At 44.6% G+C, this 15,915-nt stretch overlaps 1 protein-coding gene across 1 annotated transcript; it reads left to right on the forward strand.

Moving 5' to 3' along the window:
• Positions 1-9,474: 9,474 nt before the first annotated feature.
• LOC147448965 (chaperone protein ClpB3, chloroplastic-like) lies at positions 9,475-15,389 on the forward strand. The gene is made up of 10 exons (XM_086521355.1): positions 9,475-10,033; positions 10,553-10,771; positions 11,189-11,429; positions 11,516-11,711; positions 11,973-12,027; positions 12,200-12,350; positions 12,459-12,767; positions 13,350-13,615; positions 13,740-14,663; positions 14,787-15,389. The coding sequence occupies exons 1-10, from the start codon at positions 9,719-9,721 to the stop codon at positions 15,111-15,113; spliced, it is 3,003 nt and encodes a 1,000-aa protein (XP_086377481.1). The 5' UTR covers positions 9,475-9,718; the 3' UTR covers positions 15,114-15,389.
• The last annotated feature ends 526 nt before the right edge of the window (positions 15,390-15,915 follow it).

Genomic DNA, 15,915 nt, shown 5'->3' on the forward strand with positions numbered 1-15,915 from the left:
TAATGATGCAACAGCCCCAAATCTTTCATCTTGAAGTAGCATTCAAATCAGCCTTAAATTCAGCAACATGTCTCTCATTTGGTCCAGTGATCAGCAAATCATCAACATAAAGAACCACAATGAGAAGTACATCACCCTCACGCTTTACATACAATGTGCTTTCTGTTGGACTGTTACGAAAGCCTCGTTTAACCAAATGAGTGTCAGCTTTCTCATACCAAGCACGAGGAGATTGCTTCAACCCATACAAAGCCTTTTTACATTTGCACACTTTGTCCTCTTGTCCTTTTATGACAAAACCGCAAGGCTGCATTACATAAACTTCCTCAAATATGTCACCATTCAAGAAAGCAGTGACAATGTGTGATTGATGTACATCCCAACCAAAATGAGCTGCCAATGCTGCCAATGCACATAAAAAACGCACAGTAGTCATACGACAAGTGGGAGCAAAAGTCTCTTCATAATCTATGCCTTTTTGTTGTGCATAACCCTTTGCAACAAGTCGAGCCTTATGGCGATCGATATCACCATCCGGTTTGCGTTTCAACTTGTAAACCCACTTTGTACCAATGGCCTTTTTTCCAGGAGGCAAATCACATAAAGTCCATGTGTCATTTTCTATAAGTGCATCATATTCTGATTGCATGGCAGCCATCCAATTTTCTGAATTTTGTGCTTCATCAAAAGACAGAGGCTCCTCAACATCATGTAAACTAGACATAGCCAAAGCATAACAATCTGATGCATAAGATGCATGGTGAGAGCCTGAACAAGTACGACTAGACAAAGGTGCATCCAATTTACTGTCACGCAAAGTGTGCACCAGCCATTTTGGTATACCTCTAGCCTGCTCATTTTTAGCCCTTTCCTCATCAAGTACATCATGTACATCTGCATCAGTAATAGGCTGATTTGTAACATTTGTAGAAACCCCTATAGGCTGTACATTTGCCTCATTGGAAATTACATTCATATTTCCACCACTGAAAAGAGGTAACAAAGTGTCATAAATGTCCTGTGAGCTTACATTATTGTCGCTAGTACATGACAGCAAGGGCTAAACAGAATCTTCCACAAACACTACATCCCGTGAAACCAGAATACGTTTTGTTTGCGGATGATACAACCTGTAAACTTTGCTTTCAGCACTATAACCAACAAAAATACATTTAATAGCCTTATCATCCAATTTTCTGCGCTGTGTTTGTGGCACCAAAGCATATGCCAAACAGCCAAAAACACGCATGTGCTCAATAGAAGGCTTTCTATCATGCCATGCTTCATATGGAGTAATAGACTGCAAAGCTTTCGTAGGACACCTGTTAAGTACATAAGTGGCACACATGATGGCCTCAAGCCAAAAAGAAGTGACCTGTTTTTCCTCTCAGCAACACCATTTTGCTGAGGTGTATAAGGCATTGTACATTGGTGTTTTATCCCACGACTAGCCAGAAATGCATTAAATTCATGAGACATATACTCCCCCCCTCGATCGGAACGGAGGGTGCCCATAGTATATTTCGAGACATTTTCAGCCATAGCCAAAAATTGTTTGAAGCACATAAAAACTTCGGACTTCGCTTTAAGCGGAAATACCCATGCATGCCTGGAGTAATCATCAATGAAAGTCACGAAGTACAGGTAATTGCCCAAGGACGGAGTTTGCATGGGCCCACAAATATCACTATGCACAAGCTGCAACCTGCATGTGGCCCGAACTGAACCATCCTTTGGAAACTTAGAACGTTGCATCTTACCAAAAATACAGCCTTCACAAACATGTTTGACAGGTGCTTCAAGAGGCGACAAAGAAGCAACCATATCAGATTTTTGCAAACGCAGCAAACTGGCAAAATTCAGATGACCAAAACGTGCATGCCAAAGTTTTGCATCTGAAATAGCCCTTGAATGTGCAACAACATTTGCAAAATTTTGTCCACACTTATCATACAAAGTGAGCTTATACAACCCACGACACAAAAGACCATATGCAACAATTTCATCACCAAAACTGAGATCATGAACTGTACATCTGTCATCCACAAATTTGACTACAAGTCCAAGTCTAGCAAGTGCGGATACAGACAAGAGATTCTTCTTGATCCCAGGTACATAAAGTGCATCAACAAGTGTGAAGGAACTGCCATTTGCAACAGTAAGCACAATCTTTCCAACTCCCTGAACTGGATAAGAGGCATTGTTAGCACAAGTGACTGAATTCCCATGAGGGACAGACTCGAGAGAGGTAAACAATTCACGATGTGAAGTAATGTGCTTTGTAGCACCACTGTCGAAATACCACACATGTGAATCTGTAGCAACTGATAAGCATGCATCATGGACAGCAGGATTGTAAGTGCACTCTGCGTTAAAAGCCCATTCTGCATCAACATCAGCATTACAGTCTCCTTTCACAGAAGACTCAACAATGGCTGCATTTGTAGTGGAACCAGCATTTGCAGTGGAACCACCCTCTTTCTTCTTAGCCTCTTTGGCCTTCAACTTAGAACACGACTTGATCAAGTGATCATTAGCTTTACAATAATGGCAACGCATCTTCTTTTTGCCCTTATCACCAGAATTTCCAGACGAATTGCTGCCAGCAGAAGCATTAGGAACAGAATTTTTGCCACTCACAGCAGAACCATAAGAAGTGGTTGCATTATTGTTACCACCCTTTCTTTGAGAAGCAATAAAAGCATGTTCAACTGCACGCTGTTTAGTCCTGTTTTTTCTAGAAAGTGACTCTTGCAACAGCAATGTGCATAATGCATCAAACTTGACAACTTCAGGATTTCCTTGGGTCATCAGTCTCCAAGTACTAGCAAAAGTCTGGTAGGAATCTGGTAAGGCATAAAGAACAGTCTGCACAAGGGAACTGTTTGAAATGATTTCACCTGCAGAAATAAGTTGCTCATTGATATCCTTGACACTAGCAAGAAAAGTGTCCATATCATCTTCCTCATGCATAATCTTCGACTCCAGCACTTTACGCAACAAAGCAATTTTAGCCTCATTGCGGCTTGCATAAAGACCTGTTAGAATATCCCAAGCTTGTTTGGCAGATTTTGCTGAACAGATGTGAGGAACAATGGTGCGCTTCACAGACAACGCAATCAATGCATGAGCCTGCGCATCCTTTACATCCCAACGAGCTTGTTCTATAGTAGGCAAAACAACTCTAACAACAGCAATCCTTGCAGCAAGACCTGCAACATCCTCAACATCCCCTACATCCTCAGAACCAGGATGTACATCAATGCCCTGCACAATGTTCCAGATGCCCTTTGACACAAGAACATGTTGCATCATATAAGCCCACATAGGGTAGTTGTCCCCATCCAACCTGTCCTCAGCAGCAAACATCTTGAACACATCTGTGTTGTTGTTGTCAGCCATGGTAAATGCTGCATCTGATGTGAAAACTGCCCAAAAATAGGAGAAACGAAGCGGGAACAACACGTGCTATATAGCACAAACCGTAGAAGACTATAAGGCACCTGTTATGCAGAAAACGGCACTGACAAAAATTTTGCACAAAATGACGAAATAGCCTATGGAGTACTACATGTAGTGGAAACGGAGGCCAAAATGAGCCCAAATAAAAAATCTGAGCAGACCAAGCTCTACAAGCTGTCCTGAAATATATTGTCGACCTGCGAACGCTCGCCAAAGCTCACTGAAATTGGAGAAAGTGAGAAGGCGTGTACTGGAGCAGCTGGCGACTAAGCCCGGGAGGACGCAACCTGCTCTGATACCAATTATTGGAATTAGGGTTGCAGAGAAACACCCACATCTTGGAGAAGACGAAGGAAGCTCAAGGCACACAATAGAGAGTGTATTACTTAGTGTGCAATGGAAAGATAGATAGCCCTAGAATGATGGGCGTATATACAATGCACGGGGGAAAAAACCTTCTAAAGAGGGAAAGAATGCCCCAGCGGTCCTAGTGTGTTCACACACATCACTACCACATGTATATGGTAACACATACACACACACACACACACACACACACACACACACACACACACACACACACACACACACACAGGGAGAGAAATTTCATTATTGTCCTCGAAGGTCAAATATGACCTGTGGGACCAAAAGAAAAATATCACGTGGGATGTGTGGAGCTGCTAAGTGATTCCTAATGCTCAAGAAATGTGGAAATGAGCATTGTAATTGAGAGTTCACACATGGTTGGGAGAGAAATGTGTAGAGGGAGCTCATGGCTGAAAATGTGGGAAAAGCAAGCTTAGTCAAAAGTAGGGTGTGATACTCAAACTCGTGAACTTGGTGGGTGCACATAGTGCATAGCCAATCTCACTCAATGGATGGGGCCGAGGATATAAGGGTGGGTGTGACTCCCACTTTTGGAGAAGACGATAGTTTTGTAGTTGGGGCAACATATATGTTGTGTAATGTATGATGCGTGAACCTTTGGATTTCATCCAAGGTGTGATACATTGGTGATGTAAAAAAGCCTCATTCACTTTGAAGTCTATCGAGGCATCATGAAGCAAGTGTACTGCATCCCATCTTCCTAACTACTTCTTGATGTCTTGCATCCTTCTTGAACTTTAAATTTTGACTTTGTACGTCTCTTTACTTGCTTCCCATGCAATTTTAGAAGTCAATGTGGAGTTTTGCCACATCTTAACCATGTACTCCACAACTCTCTCCATACCCGTACCCTCAATGGGAAGCGATCCGAACTAAAGAGAGAGAGAGAGAGAGAGAGAGAGAGAGAGAGAGAGAGAGAGAGAGAGAGAGAGAGAGAGAGAGAGAGAGAGAGAGAGAGAGAGAGAGAGAGCAACGGTTTGATGCAGGAACAATCCCAATGCGATGGGTCGTTCATGTTTGAACTCAAGATTTTGAAGGCAAGAGATGATATGTCACAATTGGGGGGGGGGGAAGAGAGAGAGAGAGAGAGAGAGAGAGAGAGAGAGAGAGAGAGAGAGAGAGAGAGAGAGAGAGAGAGAGAGAGAGAGAGAGAGAGAGAGAGAGAGAGAGAGAGAGAGAGAGAGAGAGAAATGAAATGAAATGAAATGTTATATTAACGTCTTCAAAAGGCCATAGTGACCTATGAGACCAGAAAGTTACAAGGTGGTGGATCTGATACAAAGTTAGAGTAACAAAATAACAACAGTACAAAACAAGGATACATACTATGGGATCCTAGACTGGTTGATGTGAACTAAGAAAAAAACTAAGCAAAAATGGGCTGAGTCACAAGAGATCTAGCATCGGTCGTTTGCGAATCTCATCAATTTCCTCCATGGTTAGTAGTCTGACCTGGGCGTCGTGCATGCCTGGCCAGCGTGCTCCGAATCTTCTGACGTAGCCTCCGTCGATGTTGTGTAGTCCTCCGCAGTCGTGGGCGCCTGGATTTCCCCAGTTCAATCGCTCGGTCGATTAGTGTGCCTTTGTGTGAGACGAGGGGGAGCTCTGCTATGGGAGTGGCTCTTGCGGCTGTCCCGTGTCTGCTCTAAAGAAGTCTGTGATCCGTCTTTGAGACTGGCTAGCCTCGCCATTTATCAGGCTATCTCTGTGTCTGCGTTATTCGAGCAAGAACAAACCCAGGCATCTTTGATCTTCGTATCCCACGAATCTTGAGAGTGGTCGAAACCCTCTCTGAAGAAGCAATGGAAGCGGCCTCGTATCTCGTAGTAGACGAGGCAGCGGCATGTATAATGCAGCTCTGTCTCAGGTTCTATGTCACACAAGGGGCATGTCATGGCCTCTGCTGGTACTCCGTTGTGTCTCCCAATCTCAATCCGCAGCTGGTGAGAAGATGTGCGTAATTGGCCAATAGCACATCGTATCCCATGAGACAAGTGGATATCCATGTATCTGGGTCTCGTCACAAAACCATCTTCCGTAAGCTGGAGAAGGTGGTATCTGTAGAAAGCCATCTTCGTGCCCAATTCCTGTGCTGGTTGTATCCATGTCCTCTTGGTGTCTAGCTGGGTCAGGTCTTGGCGGATGAGCTTGGTGATCTCTGACTGTGTAAGAGTGAGAGATGGTGCATCCAATGAGTACTGGAATGGTGGTAGCCTGTCTATGCTGAACCCATGTGCCTGAAACCATGATGTCATCTCCCCATACCAGCATGTTGTATCTCCTTGTATGGCTAACTGTCGAGAGGAATCAAGTGCTATGCGAGCATATTTGTCTCTAGGGAGTTCCCATGTGTGGTTTATGAAGGAGACTGACCTGGTGAGCGCCTCCACCACTAGTGGGGGGGCCGCTAGCTCTGCTCGGATAATGGCCCGTGGTATTGATGCCTTGGCTCTAATGAGCCGCGAGATCATAGAGACGAGAGGTTTCTCCATGTTCCCCCATCCATCTGTGCGACCCGGCCTCCCGCGGTGATCCAATGAAGGTCCCCATATCTCAGCTCCATAGAGCAATGTTGAAGCCACCAAAGTGTCAAAGAGCCAGAGCTTCGTCCGGGCCTCCTGAAACTGAACCTGTGAACACATCTTCTCCAATCTACCCAATGCTGCGTGGGCTCTAGTCAGTCTGGTCTCTGCTACTCTTCTGAGTGAGAATGCAGGTCTGCAAAAAACCACTCCAAGGTAGTGTAAGCATTTGTGTACTCCACAGTCTCCTGGCCGTATGTGAATGTAGGTGCTGACCTCCCGAACCACTGTGGGGTGGTATTAAACACCATAACCTTGGTTTTACCAAGGTTGACAGACAACCCACTTTTGTGGGAAAACGTATGCAAAGCATCCAATTGACGTTGCATTCCCTCTGGGGATTCGGAGATCAACACTATATCATCAGCATATAACAGAAGTGGGATCCATGTCCCTGCCAACTGTGCACCTCTATCCCCATCGCTCTCAACGTAGTCAGAGACCTCATCCACATACATACCGAAAAGAGTAGGAGAGAGCGGGCAGCCCTGCTTCACCACAATAGTGGAGTGAACCGGTGTAGAAAGTCCCTCCGGGGTGCGTATATGCCCTACTACTGACCTGTACAATGCCATGATCCCCCAAATGAGCTCTGCGGGTACTCCCATTTCTTGTAATTTGCGCATCAATCTTGCTCTGGGTATTGTGTCAAAAACTTTGTGGAAGTCCACAAAGCTACAATATATCCGTCTCCCATGAGATCTGCCTTCCTCGATGATGGCCCTGAGTGTCAAGATATGGTCAAGAGTAGAGAAGCCTCTCCTGAACCCTGCCTGCCCAATTGCACGCATTCCTTCCCTCTCTGCCCATCTACTCAGCTGTTGCTCAAGAATGGATGCATACAATCGTGCCAGTGTGTGTCCAATCATGGGTGATGCATAAACTGATGTACTCGTGGGAAAGTAGCAAATAGCTAGGTAGAGATATCTGCCTGTCTCTGCTTTCAATCTCACCCACATGTACCTAGCCTGCTCATCCCTGCGGACTATATGTATCAGTGGCTGCAGATCCTCTCTAAATAACACTGCCACTTCCCCCAAGCCTCGCCCTCTGTGCTCTGAGCGTGTCTCCCGTCTGTAAGCTGTCTCCCACCTGTATCCACTGACGTGAGGCATGGATTGCCCAGGGACCTGGTGTGTCTCAGAGTAAAAGATGATGTCTCTTCCAGTAAAGCTATCCTCAAAAGCACCCACATCAAGACGCATAGATCCATTACAGTTCTATGCAGCCACTTTGAGTGTGGTCCCATAAGTCTCGCACCGTCATGTGGAGCGTCGCTCTAGTATTACCACTTTTCCATCTCGGTAAAAGGCAATCTTGCCTTTTCCCCTTGCCGCTCTAATCTCCGGCATTACTTCCTACATATGAGTGATCTGCAAGAGGGTGAGATCATCTCCGAGAAAGATGCAGTCTCTTTAAGAGTTGGTCTTTTCTTCAAGAAGGACTTCTTCGCTTCCATGGAGGGAAAACGGAGGATGAGTGCTCTTTCTTTTGAGGTTTCTCCACTGCTTCCATTTTTCTTTATGTTGCCCACTCTCCATGCCCTTGTGTGCGTCGGCTCATGAACCCCCATCAAGGATGTGAGTTCTTTTACTTCTTCGTCCACATTGCCTTTGTCTTTAAGACCGCAAATTCTCACATGTAAAGCGCGCACCCGTCTTCTTTGCTCCTCCTCTAGTGTCTGATTAATGATAGTGGGTGTGGACGTGGGCGTTATCTCCTTGCCTTTTCCTTTCTTGGCCACCTTGATCCATTTCTCGGCTTCATCCGCCTTCTGTTGAGTTTTGGTAAGAACATCCACCCAAGAAGTCGTCATTTCTTTGTGTTGCTCTTCTCCCTCTTTGATGGCCCGTTCTTGCTCCTTGATCGTGTTGATTTCTTCAATTACTGAGGGTTGCAGTTCGCCCTCTTCCAGTGTGTTTCTTAATCGTGCTTCAGCGAGATCTTTCTTGAGTGACGCAATCTCTTCATCTTGAGTCGTCACTTGGTCTTCCAGCGTACTTATCTTGCTCTCTTGGATCAGCATGCGTCCTTCGAGCATGTTTATTGTGCCCAAGAGATTGCGGTTCATCTTGGTAATGGTCTCTGTCATTTCCTCTTTGCAGTTTTGAATGGCATCCTCTAGGGGGTCGGCTTTATCGTTTAGCTTCCTCATGCTTGATCGCCGTCTGCAAAGGAGCCACTAAACGTACGTGTGCACCCACACTAGCAGCGGGCGCGGTAGCTGGGCGAGTGGGGGAGCGTGAGGAGGTATGGCAAGGGAGGGGCAGAGAGAGAGAGAGAGAGAGAGAGAGAGAGAGAGAGAGAGAGAGAGAGAGAGAGAGAAGGGAGAGAGGCTAGAAGAGAGAGAAGGGGGGAGCAATGTTAGAGAACGGGGGTATAGTGTATTTTAACCAGCTGAAATTGCAAAATCCTGGCTAGATTTTGAGCTTGCCTTTAAGAAAACTGGACAAGTTTTAGTGAAAATACCGGCAAAAGCTTCAAATTTTAACTTAAAAACAAGCTTTCAAGCTTGCCCTTATCTTCTTCGGACAGGAAAAATGTATTTTTCTAGCCTTGGGGGAGGGTGGACCAGCGCGTAGAGAGAGGGGGGGGGCAGCGTGTAGAGAGAGAAAGGGGCAGCGATCGCGTAGAGAGAGAAAGGGGGGGACAATGATCGCGTAGAGAGAGAAAAAGGGGGGGACAGTGATCACGTAGAGAGACAATGATCGCGTAGAGAGAGAAAAAGGGGGGGACAGTGATCACGTAGAGAGAGAGAAAGGGGGGGGACAATGATCGCGTAGAGAGAGAAAAAGGGGGGGACAGTGATCACGTAGAGAGAGAGAAAGGGGGGGGACAGTGATCGCGTAGAGAGAGAAAAAGGGGAGGGAGAGGGAGAGAGGGAGAGAGAGAGAGAGAGAGAGAGAGCCAAGTTGGGAACCCTCATAGACATACACAACTAGTCTTGAGCTCAAGCCTTGTTGATGGGAATGATGGGATATCCAATCCATATTTTTCCTGCAAATGGATACAATCAACAACAATATGAGACCTCCATAAGAGGAGGCTGTTGCGCGGTAACGTCACGACTCACATGTGAAACACTGGCGAGGAAGTATCGTCGATGCACCAGAACCTTCGACATCCTGGCTCGTTTAAAAGGAATGTGAGGACCTAATAGTTTCATTGTGTTCATTTGCCCGACACCCCTCAACAAGCGCTCTCTCTCACACTCTCGTACAGACTCAGAGGCACCCACACGCAGCCTCGACTTTCGTATACCGGTTGAAGTAATTCTTCTCTCACCAATGGCCTTACCAGGTGTTTTGCGATCAGACATGGCTTCTCTGAGTTCCAGTCTCACGTCAGTCCACCGGCCCCCTTCTTCTGGTTCGACCCCTTCAACATCTTCTCGTATGTCTCTCAGCAACAAGTACTCGGGAAGGGGGGTGTGTTCTTCACAACGCGCACGGCTTGTGTTGTCAAATAAGAGGAAAGATGGAGTTTTTGACAGCTACTTGGGTCTTCGTCCTTCTCGTCTCAAATCAAGCAGGCAATTGAAACTGTGTGGCCAGCGGGATAAGAAAAGTGTGCCTGGAACGGTTCGCTGTGATGCAGCCAAAGTAAGCATGCATCTTCTGCTTTCCAAATTTTTTGTGATAGGGATTGTGGAGGGTCAAGATGGATTCTTACTGCGCAATTCAACCTTTCATTTGCAGAGCCCTTGTGTTTATGCAGTGATTCTATGTGAATTAGTGGTCTGCATTTGGGGTTTGATCATAAGTTCGTAGTTGATGTTTCTCAAGTTTCTGTTTAGATGATAATGGAGTTGTTGTGAAGTATAGGGAATGAGTGGTCTGTGTTCGGGGTTTCCATAGGGTTATGATTTCTTCATAATCCAATGTTTGTGTCTTTATTAATCTGGACATTATCTAGAGACTCTTGTGCTAAATAAGGTCCAGTCATGAATGAGCTGATGCTTGGTTCTGCTTGGTCACTTTGTTGTGTATTGTGTGCCAGAAATGTCAGGTCTTACATAAACATTGAATGCCCTATTTTTGTGCGCCAATGTAATCAGCCTCATGGCACTTCATTAGCACACTTGTTCAAAGTATTCTCACACAAAACTTCTACATTTGTAGATAACACAGCCCGACTTTACAGAAATGGCATGGCAAGCCATAGTTGCATCTCCTGAAGTAGCGAAAGAAAACAAGCAACAAATTGTAGAGACAGAGCATTTGATGAAGGCTTTATTGGAGCAAAGAAATGGTCTAGCACGGAGAATTTTTGCTAAAGCTGGAGTGGACAATACTTCTTTGCTTCAGGCGACTGAAAAATTCGTTCAGCGGCAGCCAAAAGTAAGTGAGCCTCTTCACACATTGCACATGTCCGTAGTTATTTGTAGGGATGGCAGGTCCTGTTTTATCTGCATTGTGTCACCGTCTTCCTTGGGGGGAAGAAGATGCTTGCTTGCCTGGTGTTGTCTGTTGTCAAGTTTCCTGGCTCTATATCTGATAATAATATCCAAGTGTGAATCATGGAGCATATTTGTGCCAGATTGAGTGAATAAACTCTTTTCCAGTCTTTTCCATGGCTACCTGTGTTTGCTTTGTTTTTCCAATCGAATCAGACTATTGATGTCCTTCACCAGTTATCCAGCCTTGCTTGTGGCTGCCTGTGATTTTTCTGATTTTTCTCAATGATGAAATTAGATTGTTGAAGCTGGTCTCTCTTGTCCATCCTTCTTCCTTGATCGGTTACATCTTGCCAAATAGGTCATTGGTGGTGATACGGGAGGCTCTATGCTTGGTCGTGATCTGGAAGCTCTTATTGAGAGAGCCAGGGTCATTAAGAAGGATTATGGAGATTCTTTTATATCTGTTGAGCACTTAGTTCTTGCATTTGTGCAAGACAAACGTTTTGGTCAGCAATTATTCAAAGATTTTCAGATTGGTCAGAAAGCCCTTAATGCAGCTACACAGGCTGTTCGGGGGAACCAGAAAGTTATAGATCAAGGTGAGCTCATGCAAAGTACTGAAAGGGAAGTGTGTTCCAGGATACTTTAAACCTAGTGCAAGTTTTGAGTGTATTATTTTCTGCAGACCCAGAAGGGAAGTATGAAGCTTTAGAAAAGTATGGAAAGGACCTGACCGAGATGGCTAGACAAGGCAAGCTTGATCCTGTCATTGGGCGAGATGATGAGATTCGGCGCTGCATTCAAATTCTCTCTCGGAGGACAAAGAATAATCCATGTCTAATGGGAGAGCCCGGAGTTGGTAAAACTGCTATCTCTGAGGGGTAAGCTTGCTGTTTTTGTTTGGCGGCTCTTGTGCGCCAAGGAGCAGATGATTCTTTGACTGTGGCAGTATAGGTAATAAGGCTAGTGGTCTACAAGGCTGTACAATTGCATGCATAGATAGTTTGGAATTATTAGCTATGAGAATTGGCCTTGTAAGGGACTGTGGTTCTATGCATCCACTGTCATCTCATATCTGGCCATGACGTGTTGTTAATCTCATCAGAATGTTCAAGGGCACTATTTTTTTTCTTGTCTTGCAGGCTGGCACAGCGAATTGTTCAAGGCGATGTTCCAGAAGCATTGATGAACAGAAGAGTAAGGATTGAGACACCCCATATGCTATGAGCTCTTACATAATGCTGACCTTGCAGTCGTGCATACCTTGCATGACTCACACTTTGTCTTTTGACTTGATGTATTGCTTATAAAAATGTGCTTTTGTGTTTGTGCGCTGCTCTTCAGCAGTAATTGTTTTCTTGGTTTTCAGCTTATCTCCTTAGACATGGGAGCTCTAATAGCTGGTGCTAAATATCGTGGAGACTTTGAAGACAGGCTAAAAGCTGTGTTAAAGGAAGTCAAGGATTCAGATGGACAACTTATCCTCTTTATAGATGAGATACATACTGTTGTAGGGGCAGGTATGTAATCTTGCTACAGTGATTGGATGATGCAAATAGCCTGAACGTCCAGTGTTGCTTATGTGTCCTGTCTGAATAACCACGTGTTTTGTTTTGTATGTGACTCAGGTGCAACAAATGGAGCCATGGATGCAGGAAATTTGCTTAAACCAATGCTTGGCAGAGGAGAATTGAGGTGTATCGGAGCAACAACTATTGATGAGTATCGTAAATACATAGAGAAAGACCCGGCACTAGAGCGGCGTTTTCAGCAAGTGTATGTAGATCAACCGTCTGTAGAAGACACAATTTCCATTCTTCGAGGATTGCGCGAACGATATGAGTTACATCATGGGGTTAGAATTTCAGACAGTGCTTTAGTGGCAGCAGCAGTTCTTTCTGATCGCTACATCAGTGATAGATTTCTACCCGATAAAGGTAGTGGCTTGAGGTCAATGCGTGTGCTATTTTGTAATACTTAAACTGGACAAATTGAGTGATTGTTGTCAATATTTGCTGTGCCATGCTTGCAAGTTGTCAACTTGGTTTAGTGAGCTTACGTCCCAAACTGGTTGGCTAGTCACTAGGCATATGAATATTAAGTTAGTTGTCCGTGCTTGCAACATCACGTTAATCATCCCTGCAGTGTCGCAAGGCCTTTTCCTTTTATGAGATGAGAAGGTATTTATTTATCTGTCAGTGACATTGACCATGTGAGAGCCTCTATGACCTCTGCTGATTTTGTTTGAAAGCTTGTGAGAGGAGTGGCTTTTTTGTGTAGTTATTGCAGTTTAGAGTTATAAAGTGTGAGGAGTGCCTTTTTGTGTAGCTGTTGCAATTATAGTTGCACTGACATGTGAGGAAAGAGATTAAAACTGTGGTTTACAGAAAAAGCTTGTATTCGAATTTGTGCATTAGAGTGCATCTAAGGCTGCATCTCTTTAATGACGCTGTAGTTTTGAACTTTCTTTCACAAGCTTGTTGAGTTTCTCTCAAGACATTATTGTGTTTTTTGTACAGCAATTGATTTAGTTGATGAGGCAGCTGCCAAGTTGAAGATGGAGATAACTTCAAAGCCTACTGCTCTTGATGAAATCGACAGAGCAGTTTTGAAATTTGAAATGGAACGACTCTCTCTTACACATGAAACTGACAAAGCCGCCAAAGACAGACGTAGTAAGCTTGAGGCTGAGTTAGAGGCCTTGAAGCAAAAGCAAAAGGAGCTCACAGAGCAGTGGGAGCATGAGAAGTCAATTATGACTCGCATACAGTCAATCAAGGAAGAGGTATGTGGTTTTGATGCATTTGTGACTGTGAATGATCTGCATGCTTTTGTGCTTGGACTTTTCATCAATTCGATGAGATTTTGAATCTGATGCTTTGTTCTCTGTCTTATACATGTGAGAGCAGGTTGACAGGGTGAGCATTGAAATTCAGCAAGCAGAACGTGATTACGACCTTAACAGGGCAGCAGAGCTTAAGTATGGGAGTTTGATGGTGTTGCAGAAGCAGTTAGATGCAGCTGAAAAGGCTTTGGATGAATATCAAAATTCGGGTAAGCCTCTGCTGAGGGAAGAGGTGACCAATAATGACATTGCCGAGATTGTTAGTAAGTGGACAGGTATACCGGTTTCAAAGCTCCAACAATCTGAAAGAGAGAAGCTTCTTAACTTGGATGTGGAGCTGCACAAGAGGGTAGTTGGTCAAGATCCCGCAGTGAGAGCTGTTGCTGATGCCATCCAACGATCTCGAGCTGGGCTTGCAGATCTCAACAAGCCGATTGCCAGTTTCATGTTTATGGGACCAACGGGTGTGGGTAAGACTGAGCTGGCTAAGGCACTGGCGGAGCATCTTTTCAATACTGATGAGGCGCTTGTCAGGTTTGACATGAGTGAATACATGGAGAAGCATGCTGTGTCCCGCCTCATTGGAGCCCCACCTGGCTATGTTGGATATGAGGAGGGTGGACAGCTTACTGAAAGGATTCGAAGAAGACCCTACTCTGTTGTCCTGTTTGATGAAATTGAGAAGGCGCACACTGATGTTTTCAACATTTTCCTTCAGATCTTAGATGATGGAAGGGTGACAGATTCTAAAGGACGGACTGTGAGGTTCAACAATACGATTATCATTATGACGTCAAATATAGGTTCCCAATATATCCTGAATATAGATACTAATGGTTCAGCCGAAAGCACCTATGAAGCTATTAAGAACAGGGTATTAGAAGTCGCTAGGGCTACATTCCGGCCAGAGTTCATGAATCGTATTGATGAGTATATTGTTTTCCAACCGTTGAGTCGCGAGCAAATCAACATGATTGTGAAGTTACAGGTATGTTTGGGTTATTCATAACTTGGCAAGTTGGTTTTGCTCCTCACGTAAGCACAACAAGAAAAAGTACAGTTATTCATAATTGCTGGGTGTTTTTAACTTGTTTTCATTTGGGCCTAACAGCTGCAGCGATTGCAAGAGAGGTTGAAGGATAAGAAGATTACCATTAAAGTTAGTGACAGTGCTGTGCAATTCCTTGGAAGCCTCGGGTACGACCCAAGCTATGGTGCAAGGCCAGTCAAGCGAGTCATTCAGCATAATGTAGAGAATGAACTAGCCAAAGGCATTTTGCGTGGAGAATACAAAGAAGATGACACAGTGTTTATTGATACGAAGGTCTCTGCTGTTGCTGGTGGACAACTCCCTCAGCAGAAACTTGTTTTCAAAAGGTTGTCAGAGCCAGAGAGCACTACCCAAGATGTCGATGGTGTAGCCTTGGCTCAAAGCTGAACAATACTATGGCTGCACACCAAGTTCAATGGAGTCTTGCAAGGATAATCATCAACTCTTTGTACGATGTACAGTGAGGACCTGCTTCAAGAAATAACATGTGCAAAGTTTGAGCAGGCTGTTGAGGGTATGTGAAAGGCCTAGCTGTACATGCTGTGAATGAATACCTGGAGACATCGGCTGTACTTTGTTACATACATGGCAAGTCACTTGGATATACTCGGGATCAAGTTGTAGCATATGCTGTGATAAATAACATACTAGAGTTTTGGTCCACGCAACGATGGTCATGCTATTGTGTATGTCGATTATTTTTTTTGTGTACACCTACTGTTCATCCTTAGATGAAGTAAAAACGCACAGCCGTTTTGTTTTGCCAACGTGTCACTGGGGTGTAGAAATCAACCATCAATTAGTTATGATGATCAATAGTGTGTGTGAGCCAGTCTTGATGAGTTGTTGCCAACGTTACTGATTTTCAGCCGAGGATGTCTTGCAACCTTTCTTGTCTGACGGCCAGGGAAGATTCTCTCTTATGGACTTTATATGCACGTGGGCACAAAGACTTCCATACTTGTTCAATGCTGGTTCCTGCCTGCAATTAGTCTCCAGATTCCATCTTGTTCAAGGCTTGCATTTGAGACATCATCTATTGGATTGCAGCAGGGGTAGGGTTAGGAAACTCTTGGCTGTTTTCATTGGATGCGAAGTGAGGGATTCTCTCCAAATAGAATGTGCACTTATGGAAGGATATGCCGAGCAAAGGTTGGCCAAGGAAGCTTGAATGCATGCAATATGAGGG

This window comes from Adiantum capillus-veneris, chromosome 10 (genome assembly GCF_014529385.1).
Source record: "Adiantum capillus-veneris isolate H3 chromosome 10, ASM1452938v2, whole genome shotgun sequence".
Lineage (NCBI taxonomy): Eukaryota > Viridiplantae > Streptophyta > Polypodiopsida > Polypodiales > Pteridaceae > Adiantum > Adiantum capillus-veneris.

Excerpts from the sequence above, each read along its gene's own strand:
- LOC147448965 (XM_086521355.1), top strand. The coding sequence starts at position 9,719 with ATGGCCTTACCAGGTGTTTTGCGATCAGACATGGCTTCTCTGAGTTCC. Across the intron at positions 10,772-11,188 it reads TCGTTCAGCGGCAGCCAAAA|GTCATTGGTGGTGATACGGG; the intron begins GTAAGTGAGCCT and ends CTTGCCAAATAG. Across the intron at positions 12,351-12,458 it reads ACATACTGTTGTAGGGGCAG|GTGCAACAAATGGAGCCATG; the intron begins GTATGTAATCTT and ends TATGTGACTCAG.